We start from the raw sequence: 27,089 nt of genomic DNA, 5'->3' as shown, positions 1-27,089 counted from the left end.
TTGACAAAGAAACTGAATGACCCCAATGTGATAAAACTAAAAACTTCACTAGGTGCAAAACCATTTTTAAATCCTTCATTTCAACCGGTTTGTCACAATTTATCCATGTTTGCTAAATGTCACACAAATTCTCAGGAAAATAAAAAACCTGGTCAGCTTGCACATTCATACAGTTAAAGACCAGACTCTATATTGTTGGCAGCCAAAAATCTGTATTTAACAGTGCATCCAGGTTAAATTGACAATGCATAACCTAAGTGCAGTAACAGGTTAACTGCTTATATAATTTAATAGTAGTTAACCCATTACTGCATTAAGGTGACAACATATTGTTTCAAATTCTTAGCTTAAATTACTACTGCTTTTAACTATTTTATCTCAAATACTTACAACATAACAAAAACACATTTATATAATCATGTCAAATGCCACCTAGAATCTTTCAACCTTAAAACCATTAAAATGTTCTTTTCTATTTACATTTCACAAGAAAAAAACAAAAACATTTTACAAAATATGTCCAGAAAATGACATATTTTACATAAACCATAGTAACTATACCACCAACTTTGCATAAATATTTTAATTTTTTGTCTTCGCATATTCAAATCTGCATTATTTTTCTATTTAATTAGAGAGTAATACTTAATACGATAAATTAAAACGCTTAGTCAGCTTGCGGCCAATACAGACCAGTACCAGTAAGCATACCTGGTCAGGATTATGGTTTGCACTGTTCACTATTCAATCTGTGCATACGATAAAAAATGTCCTTAAAATTCTGACTGAAAGACAGACAATTCCATTTTAAGATATTTAGTCATGTACTAATTAATGCAATAAAGTTACACAGAAAAACTGTAACATAAATAATTTCTTTATTTTTTTTTAGTATTTGACAGTTTTAGATAGTTATACCACACGGACAGTGTTTAAAACACTAGCAATATAAATCACTAACTTTCATAAAATTCTTTTTTCATACAGGCACATCCCATAAGTATTTACATGCTGTATTATATAATCAGCAAAACTGTGCAATTGTCAGAATGTGGGTACAGATACTATAAATTACACTGTAAGGGAGACAGCTGTTGTTAGACAACTTGTATGTCAGATTATAACACTAAAATATATTAGTTGTACCACACCTTTTATGTTGTATAACAAAAATTACTTTATTCTAAAACATTAATTAGATAACCCAAAACATTTAAGATGGAAATTTTTTTATATCCTTAAAATGGAAGGATTCAGTCATCATGTGAACTTTTTTGGATGATTAAGTTGGAGGGTTTTTTTTTCAAAAAGAGGGAGATTTTAGAATTTGTAATATACAAAGAAGAAAGTCCTGACATCAAAAGAGGGACATTTCTTTAACTTGTGAAAATACCCCTTATTCTAGGAAACTAAGAAAAATCTTTGAAAATAATATAATTGGCTGCAGAAAGTGGCAGTCTCCCGCTAAAAGAGGGAGGGTTCACATGTTTGGCAAAAATGTAACATATTTTTTAAGACATTCTATAACACTGCCTATTCTAAATTTCAACATAGATGTACTTCATTACCATTAATTTTTATTTTAGACTTTCATGTAACTCTTATGATAGAGGGATAGAGGTATCCTCCGAACATCAAAAATCTCCCACCTGACTTCCAAAAGCTATTTAATAACAAAGGGGCCAGATATGCTGAGATCAATACCTTTAAACAGTGCTTATAAATAAGAACCAATCAAAATGGCTTATAACCATGAATTAAAATATTCAAATTCTGTCACTATAAATAGTTACAAAATTTGAATTTATTTTTTACAAAAGGGAGATAATTTACCTCTTTTCTCCTGTTCTTTTGTGTCGAGATCTTCAATAGTTTGAGTTGGTGTGGTCGCTGTCCTCGGGTGTGGTACCGGAGTCGTCTGTGTGGAGATTTGTATACTTTCCATAGACGTGTCCGGTGACCCGTCAATCTCATTGTTGTTGTTGTTATTGCATATTGTTCCATTTGTCTGTCTCGGTGAAATCTGACCAAGAGGTGGTGGTGGAGAGAACAGGCTATTGTCAATTTCTGAAATTAGAGAAAAGAAAGTTGATATGAATGATCATTGTGAAGTGAAGTTTCAAATGTTTAATTACATTGTATAATATAATAATGTCAAAATTGAGCACAAACACATCTTTTAGTGCCATAGTTTCTGTGCAGCTGCAAAAAAAGAATTTTGTCTTCAAGCTGCTGATAACAAAACAGCATTGCAAGCAATAATTTTGTAAATGATAATATTTCTCAAGATTTATTATGTACTGATAGAAAAAAATATATTTTGGGTTGGAGGAAATAGGGGGATCTGGAATAAAGGAAGAGAAGAAGTGGATTGGAAATCTAGGGCTGAGATGTTGATTATAATGAAGAAAACAGCAACAACATTTAAGAACTCTAAGACATAAAGGCTAGATTACAGTTGTGACTTGCCAAAATGGGATACAAGGTGGAAATCGCTCCAGAAACCAGTTTTAAAATCAAATTGACAATTTCACTAATGAACTTTCCAACGGAAAAAAGGTCATGACACTTCAAATATTTCATATGCTCTTAAATCCCATCATCAATTCTCTCCTAAATAACATAGTAACTATCATCTTAGACCAATTCTGTATGACGTTAAAACTCGCCTATCTTTTGACACCGTTCCAACTCGGTTAACGGTACGCTATATATTCGGTCCATCCATCACCTCGTTCGTGGATTCATCTACATCAAAGTAGTAATTACATTTCACAAGTAATCCCTATAAGCCTTTTGTAAAGCCATTCCATACTAAACATGGGACTTAACAGATAAAAATAGCAATGTAGATTCAATGATGGCTTTAGATACAGGTTCGCCCAACATATGAACAAATGTTCGGGAATAACTTTAATATTGTTTACATGTTACAGTTTATACCAATGTACCAGTACCAATGTCAGGCTCATGCTTCTATTGGAAGTTACTGTGCAAGGCCAAGTATGGTATATAGCAAGTGGATTAGATGGTTTAACTTTAGATCAGGACTCTCAGGTACAAGCCACCTGAGGTGCTAGGATCACAACTATATTACATAGAGGGGTTATTATTCTAGTTGTCATAGTAATCACCTTTCTCCACCATGTGATACTTAAAAACATATCTCGGAAAATTTTCCTTAATCATGCTCAACATTATATGAATACATCCAAGCTTTTTTACAAAGCAGGTGCTTACTTTTTTCTTTTCTTTTTTTTAACCTTGTTACACACTTGAATACTCTACCAACTAAATTCTAAATGCCATTTTCTGCAAATTAACTTGACTAAGGGCGTGAACATGCACACCCTATTAACCTGCACAATGTTTATGTTGTTATTCCGATGAACTTCACACAACCTTTCATAATATACGACATTATTAAAGTTTACATATAGTTAAATATTTCGCTATTTGTATAAGCTTCTGTGAATACATTAACCTCGTTTAGGGCTTCAAAGTAAACATAAATCTTTTGGCATTTATAAATATATAATATATATATACCAAAACATTTCTATCTTTCAAGGTACGCAATTTAAACTAATCTATTTATCTAACAAGTGAAATTTGTACCAAAGTTTGGGGATACATGGAGAATCCACAAAAATCGTAAAATATTTGAATATTTGATTTTCAAGGACTACTAGCCGTTTAAAATTGGATTTCTGACACTTTTTGTTAAAATATAAAACTGATTTAATTATAACAGATAAGTAATATCTAAAAGTAAGAACATACATTTAAGAATATATATATCTTTAATATGCAAACATATTTAAAATAGTGATGAAATTATTTTTTTACCTTTTAACAAACAAAAATTATCTGTCTTAATCATTAAGAATCTTAATATAGATTTATACAATAAAATGAGAGCTAAGAAATGCTGATGTCCCTTAGTAATTAAAACTTTTCCTTGTTAAAAAATAGGTGGGTTCAAAACTTTAATCTTCAAGTCCTAAAACCTTTTTTTTGCCAACTTTGGTACAATGGGCATACAAAATGCCAAACACCTTTACCCAAATAAGCAGAGTTTGCCCAAGTTCCAGTCAAACATAAAAGTATCATAAAACAAATTTATGCTAACATTGTGAAAACATAATTGAATTATTTTCTAAACATTGTAAAAAAAATTCAATCTTGTCGTTTGAAATCATTATCATATTTCCACTAATTAACATTCTGAAGAGTTTGATTATATAATAGTTACTGTCAATCAAACATTAACCCTTGAGTGGCAGCGTTGCCGAGTGAACCCTTGAGTGGCTGCATGGCTGAGTGGTTAACGCGTCTGACTTAGGTAATCTAAAGATTGCTTGACGCGTTGGTTCAAAAAGCTGTTGTTTCTCTGAGCAAAAAACATAACACTCATTATATACAGGTTGGTCCCAGGAACACTGATTCGAGAGTGTTTTAATAAGCTTATATATATAAATAGCTTCCAACACAATCGAACTAAAATAAATTAATACAAACTAACATTAATAAAAAGTACTATTTGCCCATAATATATATCTTACAAAAACCATAAAAGATCGGAGGCACTTTGTACCTTTTTATAGCAAATTGGACAAGCTGGCATTGAATGGAAGCGCTCTGGAAGACAAATATTAAATTAATAATATCATAGTAATTTTCCATTTGTTACACATTGTTCCGAGTGTTTGTACAGTCACAAGGTTATTCATTACAAGCAAATATAAGACCTGCTGATCTATTAAAAAGGAAGCCAAACAAAAATCTAGGACCACAGTTTCTAAATTTACCCAGTACACATGAATCATAATTATGATCAGGTGGAAACTCTTCAAAAATGAAGTCAAATAAATAGTGGGTGGCTAAACTCTTCAATTTGAAGGTAAAAATGATAGTTCAAATAAGCTGATTCATAACATTAACATGTCCGAAGCTTTGACATCTTGCACTTTAAATCACTTGCGGGTAAAGAAATGTTTTAATTAGATATTATCGCAATATTAATTCTATAAACGCGTACTGGTCGGTCAAATATTTTCTTTAATTTAGAACATTTCAATGTACTAAGAGTTTAGGAAAAGTAGAAAGATTCTAGATTCGAGTAATAATTTACATGTTATGGGAGATTAATGGTTATTTAATTAATTATGTGTTATTTTACTATATTTCTACTGCATTTCTACTGTGTTACTAACCCAGTAAGGGCAATTTTTGCGTATTTTGACCTCTATTTGTAATTAACATCGGCTGTAAGTGCCATTGATGTTAATTGCTTCCTTTTGGTTAATATACAATACATGTATTTTGCTTTTAACTACATTTTCAAACTTTTCATGAGAATTATAAAGCATGCTGCTTTAACAACAAAAAACAAACAATTTTCAAAATATTTTTTTTTCCCCTCGCAGATTTTCAATACTTTAATACTTTGAAATACTTTCAATGCAAAACATATTTATCATATCATATTATGAAAATAGCATTCATACAAGTGTCAACTAAAGTTCATACACCACTAAACTCTTCAAAATAATCCTTATAAAATTTCATGGGGTATCGCTATCAGTAAATATATATGATCAGAATAATTAGATGCGTGTCCAGTGGTTCACGATATTATAATCAAATCCCACCATGACCATCATTAACTATGTGAGAAAAAACCGATTAATATCATCGTGAAAAAAATAACGCCACCGCAACCATCATGTATTTCAAAAATTAAACGCTATCTGATATATACTCCATTGAAAAACTCTGAACTGCGGAAACCTTTTCAGACTATTATAGATCTACCTTTAAAAAAAAAAATTTTTATGAAAGGTCAAATAAAGTCAATGAATGCATGTCAGAACGTGACTTGTGAGAATCCAATGTCAAAATAAAACGCATTTTTAATAACAAAACAAAATAAATCTCTATAGTAAAACCTGTACATTTAGACCATCTCTGTGCAAAGACCACACAAAGAATACATGTCAATTATGCTTGGTTCTTTAATAATTGTACAGTGAGACCTTATTATAATAAATACAGGGTAAGCCTAATATCACCTGTTAAAACTTTTTATGCAAATTTTCTCCTGACAAAAGCATTTAAAGGCTTATTAAAAGAAATGATATAAAAATGCAGAAAAAAAACATCACCATATTTTAATAGTAAATATGAATGAATTTTCAATTTCTACCCACTAAGCAAAGTTATAATTTATTGCTTCATAAAATTTATGCAGAATGGCTAAAAAATTTTGTTCATCAAAGCATATTAAGTTTTAACTAAAGAATGTTTTACGCGGTTTTTGCGGTTAAAGTTTCGGTACACGTAATGTGACAGTACCTCATGTGGTATCAAAATACTCCCATCTGAAGATTGAAGTATTAAAATTTCTTCTAGGTATATACCCATTACATCCTAATATCATCTGGTGACAGTATTTTCATGATAAAAACTGTTTTTCCAGTAATTTAATTCAAATAAAACCACTTTGATCGTCCAGTATTCATCCATCGGAAAACATATGGTGTTTAACTACTTAAAAGTACTCAGTCACGCTTTTATACAATATAACTACCTTTGAAGAAAATGTTCATTAAATACTGGGAGATACCTATAAGAAAAAAAATTTCTCTACGCTTTGTTGTTGCTGTTTTTTTTTTAAAAATATCATGATTGTAGTATCAATAAACAGTCAAAATTATTACAATTAGATCAAGTGAAACAGAAAACGTCATACTTAATATCCGAAATACCCTGAAAACATACTTAGGTAAAAAAATTTCATAACATTGGGCTGAGTTCTAAATCAGATACGCTGTTTCACTAATTATGTCTTTGTTAATGTCTCTCTGTTCTTTTTATTCATTTATTTATGCAAGCAAATTCTTTACTTGAACATGCAACCAACTATTCCTATTCATGTTTAAAACTGATCACTTGAAATTTCTTAAATATTACTGGTAAAAAATTCAACATCTTTTGGTGGCCTACTGGGTTGTCATTTGGAGGATTCCTCAAAACTAAGTAAAACACTCTTTCTAGTATGTTCTAAATCCTTAAATGGCCTCTTCAAATTCAAAACAAACCCTCACAGAAAAATTTAGCCGATACGAATAGTACTAAAAAATACTTGAGCCACTTCATGACAAAACCAACATAATGGGTTTGCGACCAGCATGTATCCAGACCAGCCTGCGCATCCGCGCAGTCTGATCAGGATCCATGCTGTTCGCTTAGAAACCCTATTATAAGTAGAGAAACTGATAGCGATTAGCATAAATCCTGATCAGACTGCGCGAATGCTGGTCGAAAACCCATTATGTTGGTTTTGTCATGACACGGCTTATACTGTTTTGTTTTGTTCAGTTTTAAGTCAGCCAGACACTCAGTGAAAGTCAGAAAGCAACTTTCCATCTTTCTATGTGAAGTAAGATCTCGGCAAGATGCCACTTTGTATATTATTTCAATCTAACTAAAACCAATTAAGCTTGCTGGGTAGCTTCTTGGCGCCAGAGCTTTTTATAATGTATGTATGTACGACAGTCACCCATCTATCTATGATGGACATCTATGTAATATCAGTTTGTAAAATCGGTCGGTCCCGGATTGGATTCGAACCCGAACCCACAAAAGAAAAAGCAATAATGTTAATGAACCTATAAATAATTCAACAAACCGAATAATTTGTTTGTTTGTTTCATTTTACGCCTTTTCCCAACAGTATTTCAGTCATATAGGCGGGTAGTTTCCTAACCATCGTTCCTGGAGAGTTACACCAGTACTAGACTACCTTCCTCCGCGCTAAACTACCAAAGCATCTCCCGGGGATTGAACCCACGCCAGAGAGGTAACTGGATTAGAAGTCATCGACTCTAACCCCTCGACCACGGAGGCGGTCACAAACCGAATAAGAAATTATAATAAATGCCTTTAGTTGGAAACATAAAAATGTATTTTATATTTTTTTGTATTTCTGTATGCAAGGAAGGATTCTAAATGTACTAAAATAGTATTTGAGGACGTATTTATGATATATTTATCAAAGGTAATTCTTGTATGATTACATTATCACAGATGATTAAAGCTTTAAATTACACTTCAGTCTTTTATACAGTATTTACATAGGACGATAATTTGGTGTAATGTTTCAGTATTAGAGATTACCGGACATGATACGGCTGATGTTTTTGTCCCATATCTGTTCAAAATGTCACAAAAATGTCAGTTCATGTTACCCAACCATCAATAACTTTATATTATTTTTTTGTTATATTTTACCAAAGTCTTTATTACAAAGACATGAACAAGACCAGGATTGTAGAGTTATCTGGGGGTCCTTTGTTACAGTCCATATATTATTCGTTAATTGATAGGTAAAAATAACAATATCCATAAATTGAAAAACAGACAAAAATCGCTTTGAGGGGGAATTTAAAGAGTTGAATAGGAAAAAAACGCTTTTGAGGGGATTTTTAAAGTGCTAAATAGGTAAAAAAAATTTAAAGGGAAATTTAAAATGCTTTTGAGGGGAAACTAAAAGTGTTAAATAGGAAAAAAAAGCTTTTGAGGGGAATCTAAAAGTGCTTAATACGAAATAATGCTTCTGATGGCAAACTAAAAGTGTTTAATAGGAAATAATGCTTAAAGTGTTTTATAGGAAATAATGCTTCTGAGGGCAATCTAAAAGTGTTTAATAGAAAATAATGCTTCTGAGGGCAAACTAAAAGTGTTAAATAGGAAATAATGCTTCTGAGGGCAAACTAAAAGTGTTAAATAGGAAATAATGCTTTTGAGGGCAAACTAAAAGTGTTTAACAGGAAATAAGTACACTAAAAATGCATACACATGCATTATTCATGTTATTTTTATATCAAGGTACATGTGTAAGTGTCTATACATAGTACTTATAAATAATGCAAGCACAGTATATAATGTCCGCAGCGAGATTTTATTTCAATTTCCTATTTCTATTATAGATACAAAGTATAAAATATCCAAATTATGAATGTTATTGAATTACAAACCTTACATAAAAGATCGTATATAATAAACTCAACGATGACATTACCTTTTTTTTTTGCTTCGATGGTTATCTGATACTCAACAAATCTTCTATCACAAACTATCATCTTTACTTCTTTTCTAAACATGACCATGACAATTTACTATGAAACTACCTGGGAGCCGAAGCTAATTTCATAAATCATGCAATCTTATTAAAATTTTAAGGTGTGTTTTCAAAAATAGTTTTTTTCCCAGGCAAATAGATATGAAACAAATTATTTTAAGTCCTTTTATGATTGCAAAAGGTGTAAATTTTTGGCTTGTTTGCTCTGGTAGCTTGAACTGTTTGCTTAGATTTTTGTATTTTGGAAAGCATTGTAAATGCATGTGACACAAAAATGATATACCATTAGAAACAACTATACCATAATGGTCACCTACAGTGTCAGTAACTGAATGGTCAATTATAATGTCATTTAATGATTCAGTGGATACATGGTCAATTTTATTAACCCAATCTGTAAAAGGATTACAGTTCGATAGATTTTGTGTTGTTTCAATGTCTCTTTTTGAAAATAAAATGAATCATTTTCTTGATACATATTAAAATAATGTCAAAACTGTATCAGGTCAGTCTCAATGAATCATTGGTCAGTTAAAAAGCTGTGTTCGAGTCATCAACTTTACGGCCTAAAGGCCAATAAATGCTTATAAATGTCACACATTTATGGTCGGCCATTTGTACCGAGATTCTTTATTTTCATTGTCCACACCAGTTAAGCAGTTGACAGGTCACTATGATCACTGAACCTTAAAATAACAACAACAATAACAACACAGCATATTGTTAGTACAATAGACGGTGATAATTGGTCACATGACTGAAGGACGCCTCGTGCTCATAACTCATTTTCATAACTCATTTTCATAAACCAGTCTGAGCGACAACTCTGATAACTAATGCATATCTAATTTTTATCATGCATTTAAACTAAATCAAGCTTTTTCTAAACCTTAGCGCAATAACTGGTTAACTCCTATTAAATTTAGAAGAACTTAACCTGTTTCTGCACTAAGATGATAAATAGTGCATCATCTAAATCTGAAATTAGAGCTATTTTTTTGTCTCTTGCTATTAACTCTTTTTCCTGTCTAGATCGATCTATGGTGTCCTCAGTGGTTTTTTAAATAAGAACACATTGAACTATATTGTAAACAATACACCATTATTTATGTTGTACATTGTATTAAACTATTGTTTTCCAATTTGTAAACATTCTCTGTAAGTTTACATACGTTCATTTTCATATTTCAATGTCCTAAGGGCTACATACATTATGGCCAATGACACACAAATCATGTTAAAAAACGCATTATTTTCACAAAACAAATAAAGTTTTTATTACTTTATAAACACCTTAGAGGCACCCATCATCCTACAATAATCAATAGGTTATACCATCTTAATGGTCTATAAAAATTGTTTTATTTGAATCTAAAGGTTAGTGTTGAAAGATAATTATTCTAATAAGTAGTCCTTTCATATGTGTTTAAATGACTTTAATACTGACTTGATGGTCAACCCAGGCTTTGTTTGAACTTTCAACACATAGTATGCAGGTCAGAAGTCAGGTCAGAGGTAGCATGGATACTTAGTTTAAATTTAAAACACCATAAACAAAAGGCGAAGGTTACTTGAAACATGACTACCCTGATAGGTTCACTTCAGTTTTGTGACACACAATTTTAAAGAATGCATTTAAGCTATCTTTCTTGAAGCTGCTTCCAACTCTAGAACAATACCTTTTATGTCAAAGACTCTCAATATAAAATAATGAGCATGAATTCAATATAATGTCTTTCAATGACATAGCCTTAGCCTGTCATTTTGAAATTACAACAAAGTGACTGAATGATAACTCAAGAGTACGCCATTCTAAAAAGCAAGCCAAGAGAAGTCCCAAAGGCTGTCCTGTTGGGCAAAAAGACCAAGCAGTAATGAATGACCTGCCATTACAGACTATCAACTGGACTGAGTTTAAGCCACTATTAGACAAATTGACTGCCAAGCCATTCATTTTAATGGTGCAGACCAAAAAGCATGCAAAAATTAAAATGCCAGAGTGAGCCATTGATAAAATCTTAATCAGTTAAGGATTATGCACAATATTTACCAACATTGGCATAACTATGAGTAAAAGGCACAAACTTTGAGTACAATAAACACAATAAAGTTTGGTCAAATCAACCAGATATTTATTTCTCTCACAATAAATTCTGCCTTGGCCAAAGGCAACCTATAATCTCCACCTTCCCTGGACAATCCCTTCATTGATGAAAAACATCTTGTAAATATCTTTATATGAATAATCACATATCAATCACTTATTCTTTTTTTTCTTCTTCTCAATACATTATCTAAACCATGTACCCCTCCCCCTTCCTGTTCCCATAATGCAGTTTGTGACAGCCTAACAAACAGCTGAAGATAACTGTCAATTAACAAACAGTTCATTCAATTTCGTATGAACATTTTGCAGGGCTTTGCAAATGTCAATTTGAACATTTTTGTCATTATTTGTATTAACATTAAGGTATTTCTCTTTTCTGTCTGTCTGAAAGTTGTTTTTAACAATAAGCTAAAGTAATCTTTGTTAAACATTTTTTAAAGTATCCCTATGATCGCATTGTAATATGCAATTAGCACAAAAATTGCCATTATTTTTTTCACATTTATGTCAACTTATGCTTGATATAATAAAGATTAAGTGATTTTTAATAGTTCAGCAACAATTAAAGCCTAATTCTTCACTGAAAAAAATATAAATCAATCTGACATAATTTCTATTTGGGTTGATTTTATTACCTTTGGGTCAGTTGATTTACATGTTTTAAAGCCTTATAATTTGAAAATTTCAACGTTCAAGTTGAAATGAAAATTTGCAACATAAGTTTTTAAATAAAATATTGAAGATTATGACACTAATTGGACTTAAAGCTTATCCTTAAACTTTAAGATTATCCTTAAAAAGGGAGATTATTTGGATTAACACTAATTACAAACAAGTGGTTCTAGATTAAAATTTCATATCCTAATTGCAGTAATACATTGATATTAAAGTAAGTTTAAAATATTTGACCTTAATAATGACATTGCTGAAAACCATATTTATTTAACCCTGATATCAAAAATCTACAGAGTATCAATTCTCTTCTGCATTCAACCTAAAGGAGGTTTGATAAAGCAAAATAGTAACTGAAAAGAACCCAAAGGAGAGTTAATGAAACAAAAAGTGTGACAATAAGTACCAGGTCACTAGGAGAAAAAACTGAATGGTTGAACTAACACAAATTTCATATACTTTACATAATTTCTAGTATAATAATGATGATACTATTTAATAAAACTACATTTAAAATTTTATGACACTTAAAATGTTAACAAAACTGTTTCTACATGAATGTACAATGATAATAAATATAAACTTTTCACGGAAAAGGAAGATATATGAACATTAAATTTTCTCAAAATTTTGTTAAGGAAATAAATTCAACCATTTTGTTGCATACAGCATGCTTGAGCTAAGCAGCCCTGCTCTTGATTTTTTTTGGGGGGAAAATATATGGTATATTTGAAAACAGGCACGTAAAAAACTTAGATTATTGAGGAAAACGGCATTTGAGGAAAACAGAAAGGTTTTTTTAAAGAACTTTTCATTGGGGAAGCCGCTCTTCAACAGCCCCTGCTATATAAGGAAAAAATCCCTGGCATAAATAAATTCGACTAAATATATTTGTAATCATTTTGTGCTATCTTAATGCTAAAACATATAAAACTATTTTGTTTCAAGGGAATTTGAATAACTCAAGACTTCAAAATAGGTAATACTTGTCTGTTTTTTTCTGTTACAAAGAGGGTAAAATCAAGGTTTTCATTAGCTGGCAAATGACTGTCTTAAATACAGTTTGGTCCCCACCTCAAAATTTAGAAAACTCTCTTTGTCATCTTTGAAAAAATAAAAAATGACTACCTGAAGTTCAAAATTGACTATCTCAGAGTAACTCAGTAATGACAACAAAAACATCAGTCATTCATCATTGGATACTATGTTGTAATAAACAACTGCCGTAGTTTGATTAAACATTCATTTATCAGCCCACATAGACATTTCTTCCTTTTTTGTAAATCTTACGTATTTCAACACATTAAACTACTTTCGTTTACCACAGTACACCCAAATATGGGGAAGATCTTTACTTCATTTATTTACTGTGGGGTTATGCAATTCATTTAAACAATTTCAATGTTAAAACACCTCCGCAAAGAATGTAATCAGCAAGTAAATCAACTTTTGAGAGTGGTAAAAAAGTGATTTGTAGGAAGATATATAGCCTTGTTAAAAATCATAATACAACATGTTTTGTAGAGAGGAAAAAATGATTTTTTATGTAACAAATTTTAGTGACGTTTTGTATAATGAATACCCACAGCATATGTTGGGATGAAGTAATTTTCAAGAAAATTGAAAACTTCACTGAAGCGTGCATCTGAATAATTCAAAAGCTAATGATTTAATACATGTGAAGTCTGTCTTTAAATGTATAGACATTAAGTTTTATACGAAATACTGTATATATTCTTTTAAATCATGTCAAAATTTGAAAAAGAGTTGATTTACTTCGTCAGTGAACGAAATAACCAGTTTTTGTTACTGGAGGCCAAGTGTGAATTGGGTTTGATTCCCAGATGGTGCAGGTCACTTTCCTTGTCACTGATCAAGAAATCCTTTCTAAGGTCATTTGCACACAGTACCACTGCTCTGGCATATACAGAAGGAACTATAAAGTCCATTTAAGATATTTAGCATGGTAATGGTTAAAATACTTTTCTTTTAGGCCTTCTTAACACTTCTGAGGCGAATGGGGTCAAAATTACTGTTCATTTGTATGTCAAACTTTTTGAAATTTCTTTTTTTTAAGCTAAAACTTAATTCATCATATTTGATCATAATATATCAGGAACAAAATGTTCAACCTATAGGATTCAGATCATGTATTACATAATATATGGTAATACTATGGTATATGAATTGTGTTTCATAAAACATACTTCAAATTGTTTTACAAATAATGATGAATCGTGACAACATTTTTTCATGCTTGAAAAATGAAAACACAGAAAACAAATATATATCATTACATTACTATTTGTTTTGAGGGCTTTTTGCCAAATATTGTTAAAGTACCGCCCCGGTAGAACCCACTACAATGGTTATGTTTTTGTTACTTTATTATTGTACTTTCTTCTTCTTTCTCAGTCAGTTTTTCCCTCAGAAGTCTCAAATAATATCTTTGACCAGTCATTTAACTTTTTGATTAGTTCTTCGAGCCTGCTCAGGTGACAAAATATTGACCAAGATCATTTCATTACCTACGTGCAGTAACTGGTTAACTCATATCAAATAATATAAGGAGCTAACGCATTCCTGCACTAAGGTGATGAAATACTGTGCCGTCTGATCATGGTTTGCTCTTGTTTGCTATTCAGTCAGTATAAATGTTGAAATTTTTTGAAAAATAATAATAATCAATGGTTTTGTCTAGACTAGGAATAAAGAAGGGTGTAGTGCTGTACTTAAGGGGTTAAACACTTATTTCATGCCATGCATGTGAAGCTGCATCAAGACTGTTCAGGTATTAAAGCAACCATCATGCTTTGCAAGTATAGACCTCAGACTGGTGACCAGTATCATGCTTGATTTGAAAACTCGTGGAAAAAGTTAAGAAAGGAATAAAGACTCACTGCAGCAAAATAATGCATTTTGGTAAGTCTACGAATGTGCATTTACAAAAAAAAATTAAAAACCCAAAAAAGCAACAACAAACATCATATTTATTGTTTGACAGTAAAAATTGTATTTTAGGGCAAAAACTTCAAATTAATTAAAGTTCAATACGGTAAAACTATAGGCGTTGGTCTTATAACCGGAAATCTTCTTACAAAATTATAAACATCTTTGCCAATTTATAGATCACTTTAAAGCATACAATAGGATTCTTTTTTTTCAACAATCAACGAATGTTTGTATGAAAATGGAACGATATTTAAAATTCACTGTATTAATTATTGGCGAGTTTTATGTTTAATGGTCATCGGGACATGAAAATCGCATAATATTATAGTAATAAATGTCACACGTAAGGTTAACAGTGTCTATCTGAAATGTCACAACGATCTACGCAAGTTTCAATCAAACGTCAACCTTGTTGTGAAATCTGAATTTAATTATTGTTTACGTATTTCATAATTAAATAATTTACACGATTTCTGAGCGATAATTAAATTACCGTTATTAATTAACTAAATGTACACGATTTCTGAGTGATATTAGGACATCGCTGCTCATTTTTACGCTTCAAAATCATTGGCAACAACATTTATTCAATTTATCTTAATTATCAAAATGTTGTTCTAACTATAGACATTAAAACTCCCAAGTTTAATCTTTGATGTGCAATGCCAATATAAAAAACCAAGACTTAGTGATGTTACGATGTCAAATTAATAATAAATTTTCTTCCGTAACAAAAATTAAATTCATTTGAGATAATTTAAAAGCATGTAAATAAAGCTGATGCGTACGGTATGCTAATTAGGCTTCGCGTTTATTGTCTCGATTTTCCCCATATCCTCCTTTTGTAAGGATACTTATTATATGATATCAATGTGTTACATGATTATTTAAGTATATTCAAGTACATTATATAATAGAGCAAGAATAAAAGTATGGTTAATGTGTATACAGGAATTACATCCGCTGCAAAAAATTATTATTAAAATTTTGAAAAAGAATACTTCTAAAGTACCCCTATGAAAGAAATGTGATTTTGCATATTTCCTCGCATGCACGAAGTCATATTTCCTTAAGAGTAAATGGCGTGTGCATAAGATCATACTTAAAATATGAAAGAAATATGTTTGCATACTTCTTTACGAGGGAATGGCGCGTGCACGAAATCATTGCCAAACGGTTAAAACCCTGATCAAAATACCAAAACATTTAATTCAGCTTACGAACATTATTCAAATGAGCCACATCATGACAAAACCAACATAGTGCGTTTGCGACCAGCATGGATCCAGACCAGCCTGCGCATCCGCACAGTCTGATCAGGATCCATGCTGTCTGCTTACCAACCCTATAGCGAACAGCGTGGATCCTGATCAGACTGCGCGGATGTGCAGGCTGGTCTGGATCCATGCTGGTTGCAAACCCATTATGTTGGTTTTGTCGTGACACGGCTCAAATGTGTTAAATAATAACGACGTTCAATGTAACAACTCTTTTGAGGAACGAAGATAAGATGACAGAAACGACAATTCTTCTGTTAATTTTTTATTCAGCCACTTTTATTATATATTTTATAAAAAAAATTTCATAACAGATTGTTATAAAATATAAAATCAACATCAACAGGTATCATGTGAAACACTAGTCAATGTATATTATTTTACAACCGGGAATGACTCTTCAATTTTAAACATGCCCTATATAAATCCTATGCATACGGATGTTTAAGAAATACATAAAACTTTAAATATAGACGGTAATTTAAATTCAGTTATGTAATTACATGTCACCTATTATTACTGAACAATAATTCCCTTAAATGCATGCTTTACTGATGAATCATATCGGATTACAATATTTAAATATATGCTAGTAAAATATGTAAGATTTTATTTACAAGAAATATGTTTCAAACTAAGTAAACATGGACGGGATGTAGAACAACACGCCAAGAACACCAGAATAGGTTCAAACTTTAAGCTACTGGTTATTTATCAAGAAAGCCTAATATGTTAGTCGTTATATGACCTAATATTTGTTAAAAGTTGGCCTAAAAACCAAGCAAATAATACACATTTAGTAGTTCCTAGTTCAATGCCATGCCATAATCAAATTTTACAAAAATATAAAGTTTAAATTTAAATTATTAGTTTTTCCAATATAATTTGATAATTTGTATGTATATATTATGTTAAACACCCATTGGTTACTTCTTGTGCAAAATATTTCTGAGAACCTTAGCATTGACCTCCAAAAACAAAAACAACAACCCCTTTTCTGAGCCATGTTACAACGCCCATTTTTGTATCAACAAATAATGCAAGAAAGAATCTAAAAAGATACATGACTTGGGGATTTGTCATCATTATGTACATTGTACTAAATGTAGATGCTTATTCTTTAAATAAATTTTATCTGCAGTCTGGGCCCTTTTTAAAGTTGCGGATTGTGTATAATCTACAGACGTGGACCCCTTTTTGTAAAGTTGCGATTTCAATACGCATTAATTTCTTGCTTAAATATATCACTTTAAATCTCTCCTTTCACCACAAAGATTGATTTTAATTAAATACCAAAATTAGGACGTATTTTACGCAACCTTGAATGCCTTTAATCACATGTCACGCCATACTGCAATCACTTCCCTTTAGTCGAAACAAAACAAAGAAAATATACACATATTCAATTACACAATTATATAAGTGAAACATTTTAGCGGATTATAGAATTACCTGTATTATATATCGATATCTTAAAACTCACCCAGTCATGAATATCTGGCTAAATATCAATTAAATTTTAGACAATGTTACTGCGAAAACCATAAACCACACACATTCAACATTTTTTTAAAAAAACATTCTCAAATATCATAATAAACAAATATTTCTAGACCATATCATGCCCTACACCTGTTCAGACAATCTATTCATTAAATTTTGGACCTTAGAACTGTTTTTGTTTTCCTCTGTTTTTTGCCAGAAATTTTTTTAAGTTCATGTAAAATATTAAATTCAATCATCAAATTTTCGTCACATTTTTTAAGTTCATGTAAAATATTAAATTCAACATTTAAACACGAATAGCTTAATAATTATAATGAACCAAAGAAAAGCTCAAATAAATAATAAGAATTATTGAGTTAACAAAGCACTTGCTGACTGTTATATGTTCTTGGTTATCCTATTCATCTTTACTTCTATTAATCAAAATAATGTATGTTAATGAAATGTTATAGTGTATAATTATGTATGTCATATTTTAGGTAACACCTTGAAATTATGTTAAATAGGATGATAGCAGATAAAAGTTTTATCTATATATGAGATATCATTACCATATACAGTCTATAGCTGATTTCTGTAACAAGAGGCCTGCTGGAATAATTTACAGACAGTATCAATTTTCTCGCCTACAAGTGGGAGCACTCATAAGACAGGGCTTGAAATCTGCAGTTTTTTACTTGACCCTATTATAAGTAAGGTGAAACAATAGTACTCAGTTTATATGAGAGACTGTCATATTAAAGTTTTCTAACATAGTGACTTGAGCTTGATTTGATACTATAATTTGAGAGACCTGAATATTTTTGTATCAGGAATGAATGCTTATGATATTGCCCAGACATGTTTTTTATGAAAAGAAACATGGCAATGTCCTTGGTTTGAATGTTACAAGCATCAGATGAACAGTATGTTAAGAAGTCAGGAAAATATTTGCTTAAAATTCATCAATGACCCCTTTTGTGATTAAAATTTTATGTTTTTATGACCTATAACAACCAATTAGTTCTGCTTAATTTGATTACTTTTTAATCAAACCACACTTTAAATGCAAACTTTATCACACTAATTATATTTTAAGACTTTAATGCTTAAAAGTCAAACAGGTACATAGATTATATTGAATGATTACTTTCTAGTAACATTAAAATAACAAATCATGTCACAAATTTAAGATTTAATTATGCTAATACGCATGGAATTTAACCTTTGAACCTTGAAATATTTTTAGTTTTAGTTAAAAAGCTGCCATAATTGACCTAAAAATTGTGTGGATGACTTACAACTGTTCAGATTTCTTGCATAAGTTCTATCTTTCAATGATCATAATTAAACATGTCTCAAATCATACCAGAAAGTAAATTAGAATGTTTCAGTTTGATTACGAATCGTTTAACAATTTCAACATATTAAACTTCTTCGTCAGGTTTCATTGATCAAAGTCGGCAATTATTTTTCTTGCTATACTTATTTATTAACCCAACCTGTGCATAAAATAACTCCCCATTCTTATTAAGTTTAATTTAGCTACAATTTCTATATTAAACACAGGTGGTGACATATATGATTTCAAATCCTTTGTTTTAAAAACATTGGCCGATTACCAAACTATGCTTTACCTGTATACATGGGTCAGTTACGTCACCTTTGGGTACATTAAAAATCTTTTCTTCCTTTAAAAAGTTTATTTACAAAGCTTCAGCACGCTGTAATCTTCATATTGACAAAGATTCTTTTTCAAACTTATGCATAGGCCCAAACATTTACACAAAGGAAAAAAAACAAAACAATATCTTTTATTTACATATCACAGGAAACCACATTGTCATATTCTATCAAGATCTTTGATGATAAAGTCAAACTATTGATGGCCTAGGCTAGGCACGTGCCAAACCGATAACATTTTTAATTCAAACTTTTAACGTAATCTACGAGTACAGGAAACAATGTTCTTATTCAAATAAATTAAGGTTACGCTATCTCCGTTGACAACATCTTGAACTCCCGGGAAGCGAATTGATTACCAATACTATTAAAGGAATGACTTGCAAATACATACTACTACTAAGTGTATTAGTCTTTAAATATTTAAAACAACGAAGAAAAAAAATCTGGCATAAAGAAAAACCATATCTATAGAATCTTCTTCTCTCAGCACATACCACACTAAATATGGCACCTTCTCAAAATATTTAGGTCAGACCTAATTAATCCATTAATCGAAATATTTGCAAATCAAAAAAGAGTTATTTGCCCCGACATAGATATTGTTTCAATAAATATAACATCTTTTTTTTAAGATTGTAAATCTTTTACCCCTTTTTTATCAAATTAAAATAGTTCCATTGATAATACAGAGTTATCGCCCCTGCTCAGTTAAACCTTATTTATGCTAATAGATTATAATATATAAACAAATTATCCAAACTCAAGAAATTCAGGAAAACAAAATGATTAAAATTCTTCAAATTACTTTAATCATGAGTAACAAAAGCCATGGATTGAGTAGCCAGTTTACAAAATATTAAAAAGATAAAGAGTTAATGCCCTTTAATCAATTATCTAAAGACAACATAACCTGGGAAATTCAAAACAGACTTATATGTTAAATCAGATAATGTCAAGTCATACAGAAATGTTAAGTCATATAGTTACAGTGACAGTAATAAAGTGGAATTTCTGTTTATTTAAAGAAGACAACCATAGGGCCAATATGTTACCCTGTTTCATACCAAAACTGCATGTCAGACAAAAGCCCACTGCCGAAAAAGCCCACAGATCTATAAATGAATATAGCATGACTTGTGTATAAAGACATTAAAAAAGCCTGAATCAGTTTTAAACCCAGACATGAAAGCCAAATATAGTCATATTTTCTCGCCATAAAATTTTGTAATATTTCAAACAATTTGTATAAACAAAACACTAAAACAAGAAGAAATTTTTGTTTGAGACACATTAAAGTTAACAGTTGAATAATTTTTCATCAGTAACCCAAAGAATTGATTTATCAACCCAAACAATTAATTTGAATGACAAGAATAATAATGTAAACAAATCTTTTCCTATCAATACTTCAATCAGAAATGACAATTAGTAAATAGATATGGAGTATAAACAATGGCAGATAAGATTTGTAAATAATCTTTTATCTATTGTCAGTCTTATGTCAGTCATTGACGTTTAACAAATGATTTATGAGTCATCTTTGATAGGTAGTTTTACATTGTCCTCAAATTAACTTTAAATTGATTTTTTTTTCCTTCAATTTTTTCCTCTTCCCACACTTCTGTTACAATAACTAAACATTTAGTAAACAATTACAGAATGCTGAGGCAACAGATGTGCCAATGAAAACAACCAATTTGGCCAAGGGACAAAGGGGGATTTTAAATCTACAGGCTGAAAATACAACCGATTCTAACAGCATTTCAACCGATGATAATTGGATCGCCAATCTGCTAATAATGAAAACCCTTAAGTATTATTATTATATTGTCTGTAAACTAATTTGTTGCTGTATAAAGTGCTTGGCATATATATATCTTCCTTTTTTTTGTTTCTTTATTAACAGAGACGTTTTTTAAAAAATACTTTTCATATACCGTTACTTTTTAAGTAAAGTTTAGTTCAATAGCTGCTTTTTGGTTCCTTCCTTCTATAAGTGACAGTGTTTTATTTCTGTAGTTCTAACTTAAATAGGCAGAAAGTAACATATTATTTTGTAATTTATTTTGAAAATGTTAATTTCTTCATTCTTTCATGTACAATATACATATTACAATATCTGTTCCTATTTTTGCCATGTGACTGCAATAACATGCATTTCTAAATAATAACTTAACAACTTTTAGGGGAAAAATTTCATTTTTTTTGTAAATTATATGATTATATTATGATTCCTATGCAAAGAAAGCAGTTTACTGATATGCCTTTTCTGACACGCAGTTGTTCAGTATTTTTCCTACCTAGTTTATGAGAATAATGTTGATTTCATCTGATAGACATCTATTATGGTATCTACTGGGCATTACATTAAATGATGAAGCTATTTAAACAATAATATTAGAAAGAAAAGTTTAAACAAGAGATTATTACATAATCTTAATTGCAACAAATGCTGATCAAACCTTTGTGCACATCAAAAATGTATTAACGGCACCAGATTATTTCCAGCAACAAAATGGAAAAGAGAGTCTAAAAATAGCCCGTGACAAGGAAATTAATCATTTCATTGTTGGGAACTGTGTTCAAACATAAGTGGCATATTGATTTTGTCCCAGCATTATCCCAGGTGTTAACATTGTATCATATTTCAAAGCTAATACCACAATATGGCATGTAACGGTCTTTCCAAGCTTTCTCTGATAGTACGTAACAAAGAACAAAGAAGCAGGGAGACATTTCTTTCCTACAAAAATATTCTATCTTTTTATTTAGTTTCAATGAAGTCAAGTTCAATTGTTTAAGCATTTCTTAGCATAGAAACACAGTTTGACATATATAGACTTGAACATGTATGAAACATTGTTATGGGTATTTAGGAATCCTTTGGGTGTTTTTGTTGGTTTTTTTTGGTGTTTTTTTTTTGTTATTGTTGGCTTTAAATTAATACTGACTCATGAAAGGTTGGATGCGAAATTGTTATCAATGTCAGAGACATATTCTTAGCTGTTTTCATTATGTGAAACTGCAAAGTTCATTACCACATCATTAGATAACAATTTCGTGAATGAAAATCAATTAACAATAACAAATATATCAAGTCTTCACAACAGGAAACCAGTGTTACATATTAGGAAACTGTACCTAAGGTGCTTTGAAAACTTGAAAAAACTATGATAAATTTACGCAATGAGATTTTCTAACTGAATTAATCTTTACAGATATTTCAAACATCGTGACCTGTGATGCCCTATCTTTGCATGTGTAATTAAGTTTGCATTGCTTGTGTATAATTAATTATTTAGACTACAATTCAAGTCAATAACATAGCATACCTAATAAGGAAGAAGAGTACAATGGTTAGGTATAGAGAGACAAGATAAAGGGGGATCTTGGTAATTAAGTTATAGATACTGATAATTGAATGGCGGCCCAGTGAGAAAAAATCTCTGTATTATTAGTCTTTTGTTTATATACATGTACCTGGTAACAAAATTTATTATGTTTTTGACAATGCAGTCTAGACTTTCTAAGGGTGGGACTTTGTGTGTTGTGTCGGGGGGGGGGGGGGGGGGGGGGGGGGGGGGGGGTCCAGAATTAGAATATCCATGTTTTTGAAATACTGTAATCAACTTCCTGAAAAAGAAAATTCTGTGTTTACTTCATGTTAGGTAAGATAATAAGGTTTTGTTAAGAAAAGACTTAAAGTATATCAAAGATTTCAGGTATTTATCCTTAGCCATCTCCTGTCCCTCCCACCCATCAAAAAAGCTCTACAAAAAATCAGGTGGAAGTTTTAATTGTTAGAATGATAATTGTTCACTGATTCATTTTTTTTTCCAAATAAAATATGTTAATTTACATAATTCTTACCATTGTCAAAGCCAATAAACCAGGTGGCGTAACTTTTCCCTTCTTTACGCCCTCGAATCATTTTCGTTCCGTTTTTTTAATTTTTTTATTTCACACTTTTATCAACTAAATATCCAAATTTGATTAGCAAAATATCCTCATAATTCACTTTGTAAATATTCCAAGACAAACATGAATAAAATTTATCCAGTAGTTTATTGATGTGTATATATTATTTTTTTTATTGAGTAGAATTTGTGAAATAAATGAATCATACACAGCCTGTCACAGTTCACATTGATTTTCCATCATGATGTATAAATATACGCATATCTTGGTGTTATCTCAATAAAGGTAATAATAAATGTTATTTCAAAATAAAACCTATTTGTTTTAACAGTATTGTGTAATCTCGTATTTTCTTCCAATACTGTGTAATAACAATATAACAGGGTGTTTTTTTTAGTTTACACAGGGTGTGCAATTTTAGTCATTCTTGTCCATTGTGTGCAGTACATTCCACAAATAATATCGACAGAGTATCTAATATTTTACACTAAATTACTTATTCATCTTATAAGTAATCTTTTAAAAACATCCTCAGGGGGGTTTCGACTGTCATACTTAATTTATACACTTTTCATCACAATATTGTCAATTTAAAAAAAGTGCATCCTTTAATGTACACATATTTCTTTGTACACTTTTTGACACATGTTTTTCAAATCATAAATAAATATTTTACAATATTTTAACGAAAACGAAAACGCTACCAAAACTGAGAAAAAGATTTTAATCCATCAATAATTGCTTAGGCAAACAGGCACTTAAATTTCACCACCTAATCTGTAACTGGAGTGGCTTAAATTTTCACAGTTGGGTTCTTTAAGTCTTTAACCCCCTTTATAATCCATTGCCAGAGCAGAAGAAAAATGTTTAACCTAAAATCCACAAATTCTTCACACGTAAAATTTAGCGTGTAAGATTTATTCGTAAAATTTCATTTAACGTTATGTAAATCACTCATTGTACTATTTCTTTATATGACCGATTTTATTTTTTAAAAATTCTACCAGCTGATTTAAAATCTGACAAATTCACAACGTAAATTTCGCACAAACTTCATTTGTCATTTATCGATGACCATATTTTAAAATAACATTTTCTATTTTCGGTTTTTCTTTAAAATGAAATAGTACACAAGCATGTAAAATCCCTGCTTCTATCTATGTTATCATGTATAAAATGACAGGTGTTGTACTATCCACTATTGGATGACAAACGTTCTGTAATACACACCACCTAGAGTTTTCTCAGGTAAATCAAGGGAGGTAATAATCTTACCATATTAGGCACGCAAGAGTTAACTTTCTAAACAATAACATTTTTTGCTTTATGTTATATACTCAACAAAGAAAAATTACAGGTATAGGAAAATAATATCCAAATATCATTTTTAAAACACATAATATATATATAAATTTTCAGCATTATTTAATTATCTAATGGCAATTAAATTTTAATTCAATTTACCTTCTAATTAAAGCTTTACTTAATTAACATAATTATCTTGAATTCGAATCTCCAATTATCTTTCAGTTTGGGATAATATTTATCTAGATTGCACATCTTTAATATTTCTACTATGAAATGCTAAGAATAGATATTGCAGTTCTAAATACTGCATTTTTATAAGTTAAAATTGTATTTTTACCTGGTGTTTTATCTTTATTTTATACTGACTGTCAATTAAACATTTGATTCATCAAAGTCTTGTTACATACAAAATTCAGCAATTGTAATGTATACAAGAATATGTACAATAAATTCAAAACATTTGTGCTTTTAAAGCTGCATGCCTCCAGATGAAAGAAAGTCAAATTTGAGAAAAAAATGAACTCGAATTTTAAGTAAAGTAAAAAGATTCAAGATAAAAGTAATAATTTATATGTTATGTGCAATTAATGACTGATTTTTCAGTGTTTATCACTATATTTCTAATGCATGACTAACTCTGAGTAAGGGTATTTATTGCATATTTTGAACCTTTTTTGACAATTTACATGGATAGTTATTGCCATTTTCAATGTGTAAATTACTTTCTTTGTTAACTTCACAATATTTTACTTTAAAATACATTTTCAAAATTTTCACGAACATTTTCATGAATCTGGCATGCTGCTTTAAGGTAAAATACTTTATTCAACTAGACAGTCAACAATGATGGATTTGGGCATGGTGTCAAAAGATAATATCTTTTCTTTGTTAAAATCTGCTAAAGAATGTTTTCAAAGCAAGAGATTTTATTTTAAAGTATAAACCGAAACAGGAAAAGTTGTACAATATTACATGTCGTGTAGACACAACAGCCCTCAGGATATAGTGAAGATATTACATCAAATAATTACAACAATCAACCTTAAAGGAAAGTCCCTAATTGTGACAATGATTTGTGCAAATTGCCTATGTACGACAGCTGATTGTGTCCCCCTGGCACAATGCAATACCTGATGGTGATGATGTTTTAAACTGCATCTAATTGTGTTGTTTTATTTCATTAAACAAATGAAAACAATCATTATTATACCATATCTAAATTGACACTCAATAAATGCTGTCAGCTAATTTATAGTAATGATAGCTCCAAGGTTGCATCACCTACTTGTAAGCTTTGTTATTTAAAGGCCAATGCCCCAGAAAGGCGTTTATTTTTATTTCTCAAAAAGCTTTTTATTTTTAGTGCATTTTTATATTTTCAAAAAGGAAATTTATTATAAAATTATTGCATTATTGTATAACCATCTTTTTAATCTGTAGTTTTTTGGCAACAAAGTATACAGAGTTGTAGTGATTTAGTATTTTGTATGGAAGTCAAAATAATACTTTGTTTACATATTGCTACTTTTATGACAATTTTCTTCACATTCATCACTTTCTTTCTCATGTTACAAGCATCTTACATGCTCTGAATCATTATTTAAACTTTAAATAAAATCAACTACGCCTTTATCTAATTCTGTAAAAATTCATTTGTTTCCGAGGTATATTATGCCTTGAACATCAAGCTTTCTTGCCTGTTTCATTTTTTAAAAATTTTTTTTCAAAACTAACTCTGTGCACTAGCCGAGATTTTGCCACATAATTTTTTTCCCAGCAGATCAGAGATTTTACAGGCAGTATTATTCCTTTAATATTATCAAAGAAGGCAAAGATCAAATCAGTGATTTTACGAGTCCCAAAATCTAAAGACCTTATAAATATAGAATCAGAAAATCCGTCCAAATATCTTTTTAAAATAAAAATCCAACAAAAAATTTTAAAATCTAAATCAAATATCTTCACAATTAAAGTGCAAAATTTTCATAACAGTGACACGGCCATTCTTTGTAAGACTTGTGTATTACATATAGGTAAGCTTTTTCTTCTTCTTGATTTATGCGATATATTTCTTTCTCCTACCTGGTTAAATATATTTATCTACTCAATATAGGTAAATATCTTCAATAAATCGTGGGTAAACTTTTACTTTATTTACAAAACCAATAATATTTAGCACCTTTTCCATATTAACATATTTATAAACTATCACATTTATAATACACAATGACTGGAGCATATTCAAATATGTTTTTTAAAATACCATTACTGTGCCATATTCAAAACAGTTGAATAGTTTGTTTATTGAAATCAGTTTTGAACTAAATTTCCATTTCTTCCATTCAAAGTGTATGTTTTTTGCCTATTGTTACTCGAACAATGAACTGAAGTCTGTATGGTGCATTTATCTATATATAAAGCTAGATTTATATATTTAGCAAACAGTCCCTGTATAAATTAAAGGAACTCCACTGAGGTCCAAATGCCTAAAAACATAAAATTTGAATTTCTTAAAGATAGATCAAATGGAACACTTACC

At 30.3% G+C, this 27,089-nt stretch overlaps 1 protein-coding gene across 8 annotated transcripts in view; it reads right to left on the bottom strand.

The window, feature by feature from the left end:
• The window catches only part of LOC132751058 (muscle M-line assembly protein unc-89-like), an 81,279-nt gene that overhangs the window by 27,561 nt on the left and 26,629 nt on the right, over positions 1-27,089 (bottom strand). For 7 of the 8 annotated variants that reach the window (XM_060741191.1, XM_060741169.1, XM_060741205.1 and 4 more), the window contains one exon: positions 1,834-2,067. In XM_060741191.1, coding sequence (XP_060597174.1) covers positions 1,834-2,067 — 234 coding nt within the window. Of the gene's footprint in view, positions 1-1,833; positions 2,068-23,194; positions 23,906-27,089 lie in introns of those variants that run through there. The other variant, XM_060741221.1, reaches the window with a different exon arrangement.

The sequence above is a fragment of the Ruditapes philippinarum genome, unplaced genomic scaffold (genome assembly GCF_026571515.1).
Source record: "Ruditapes philippinarum isolate M1 unplaced genomic scaffold, ASM2657151v2 ctg1868_1_1_1_1, whole genome shotgun sequence".
Lineage (NCBI taxonomy): Eukaryota > Metazoa > Mollusca > Bivalvia > Venerida > Veneridae > Ruditapes > Ruditapes philippinarum.
Note: the sequence above shows the minus strand (reverse complement) of the source record. Positions and strands in the feature narration are given on the sequence as shown.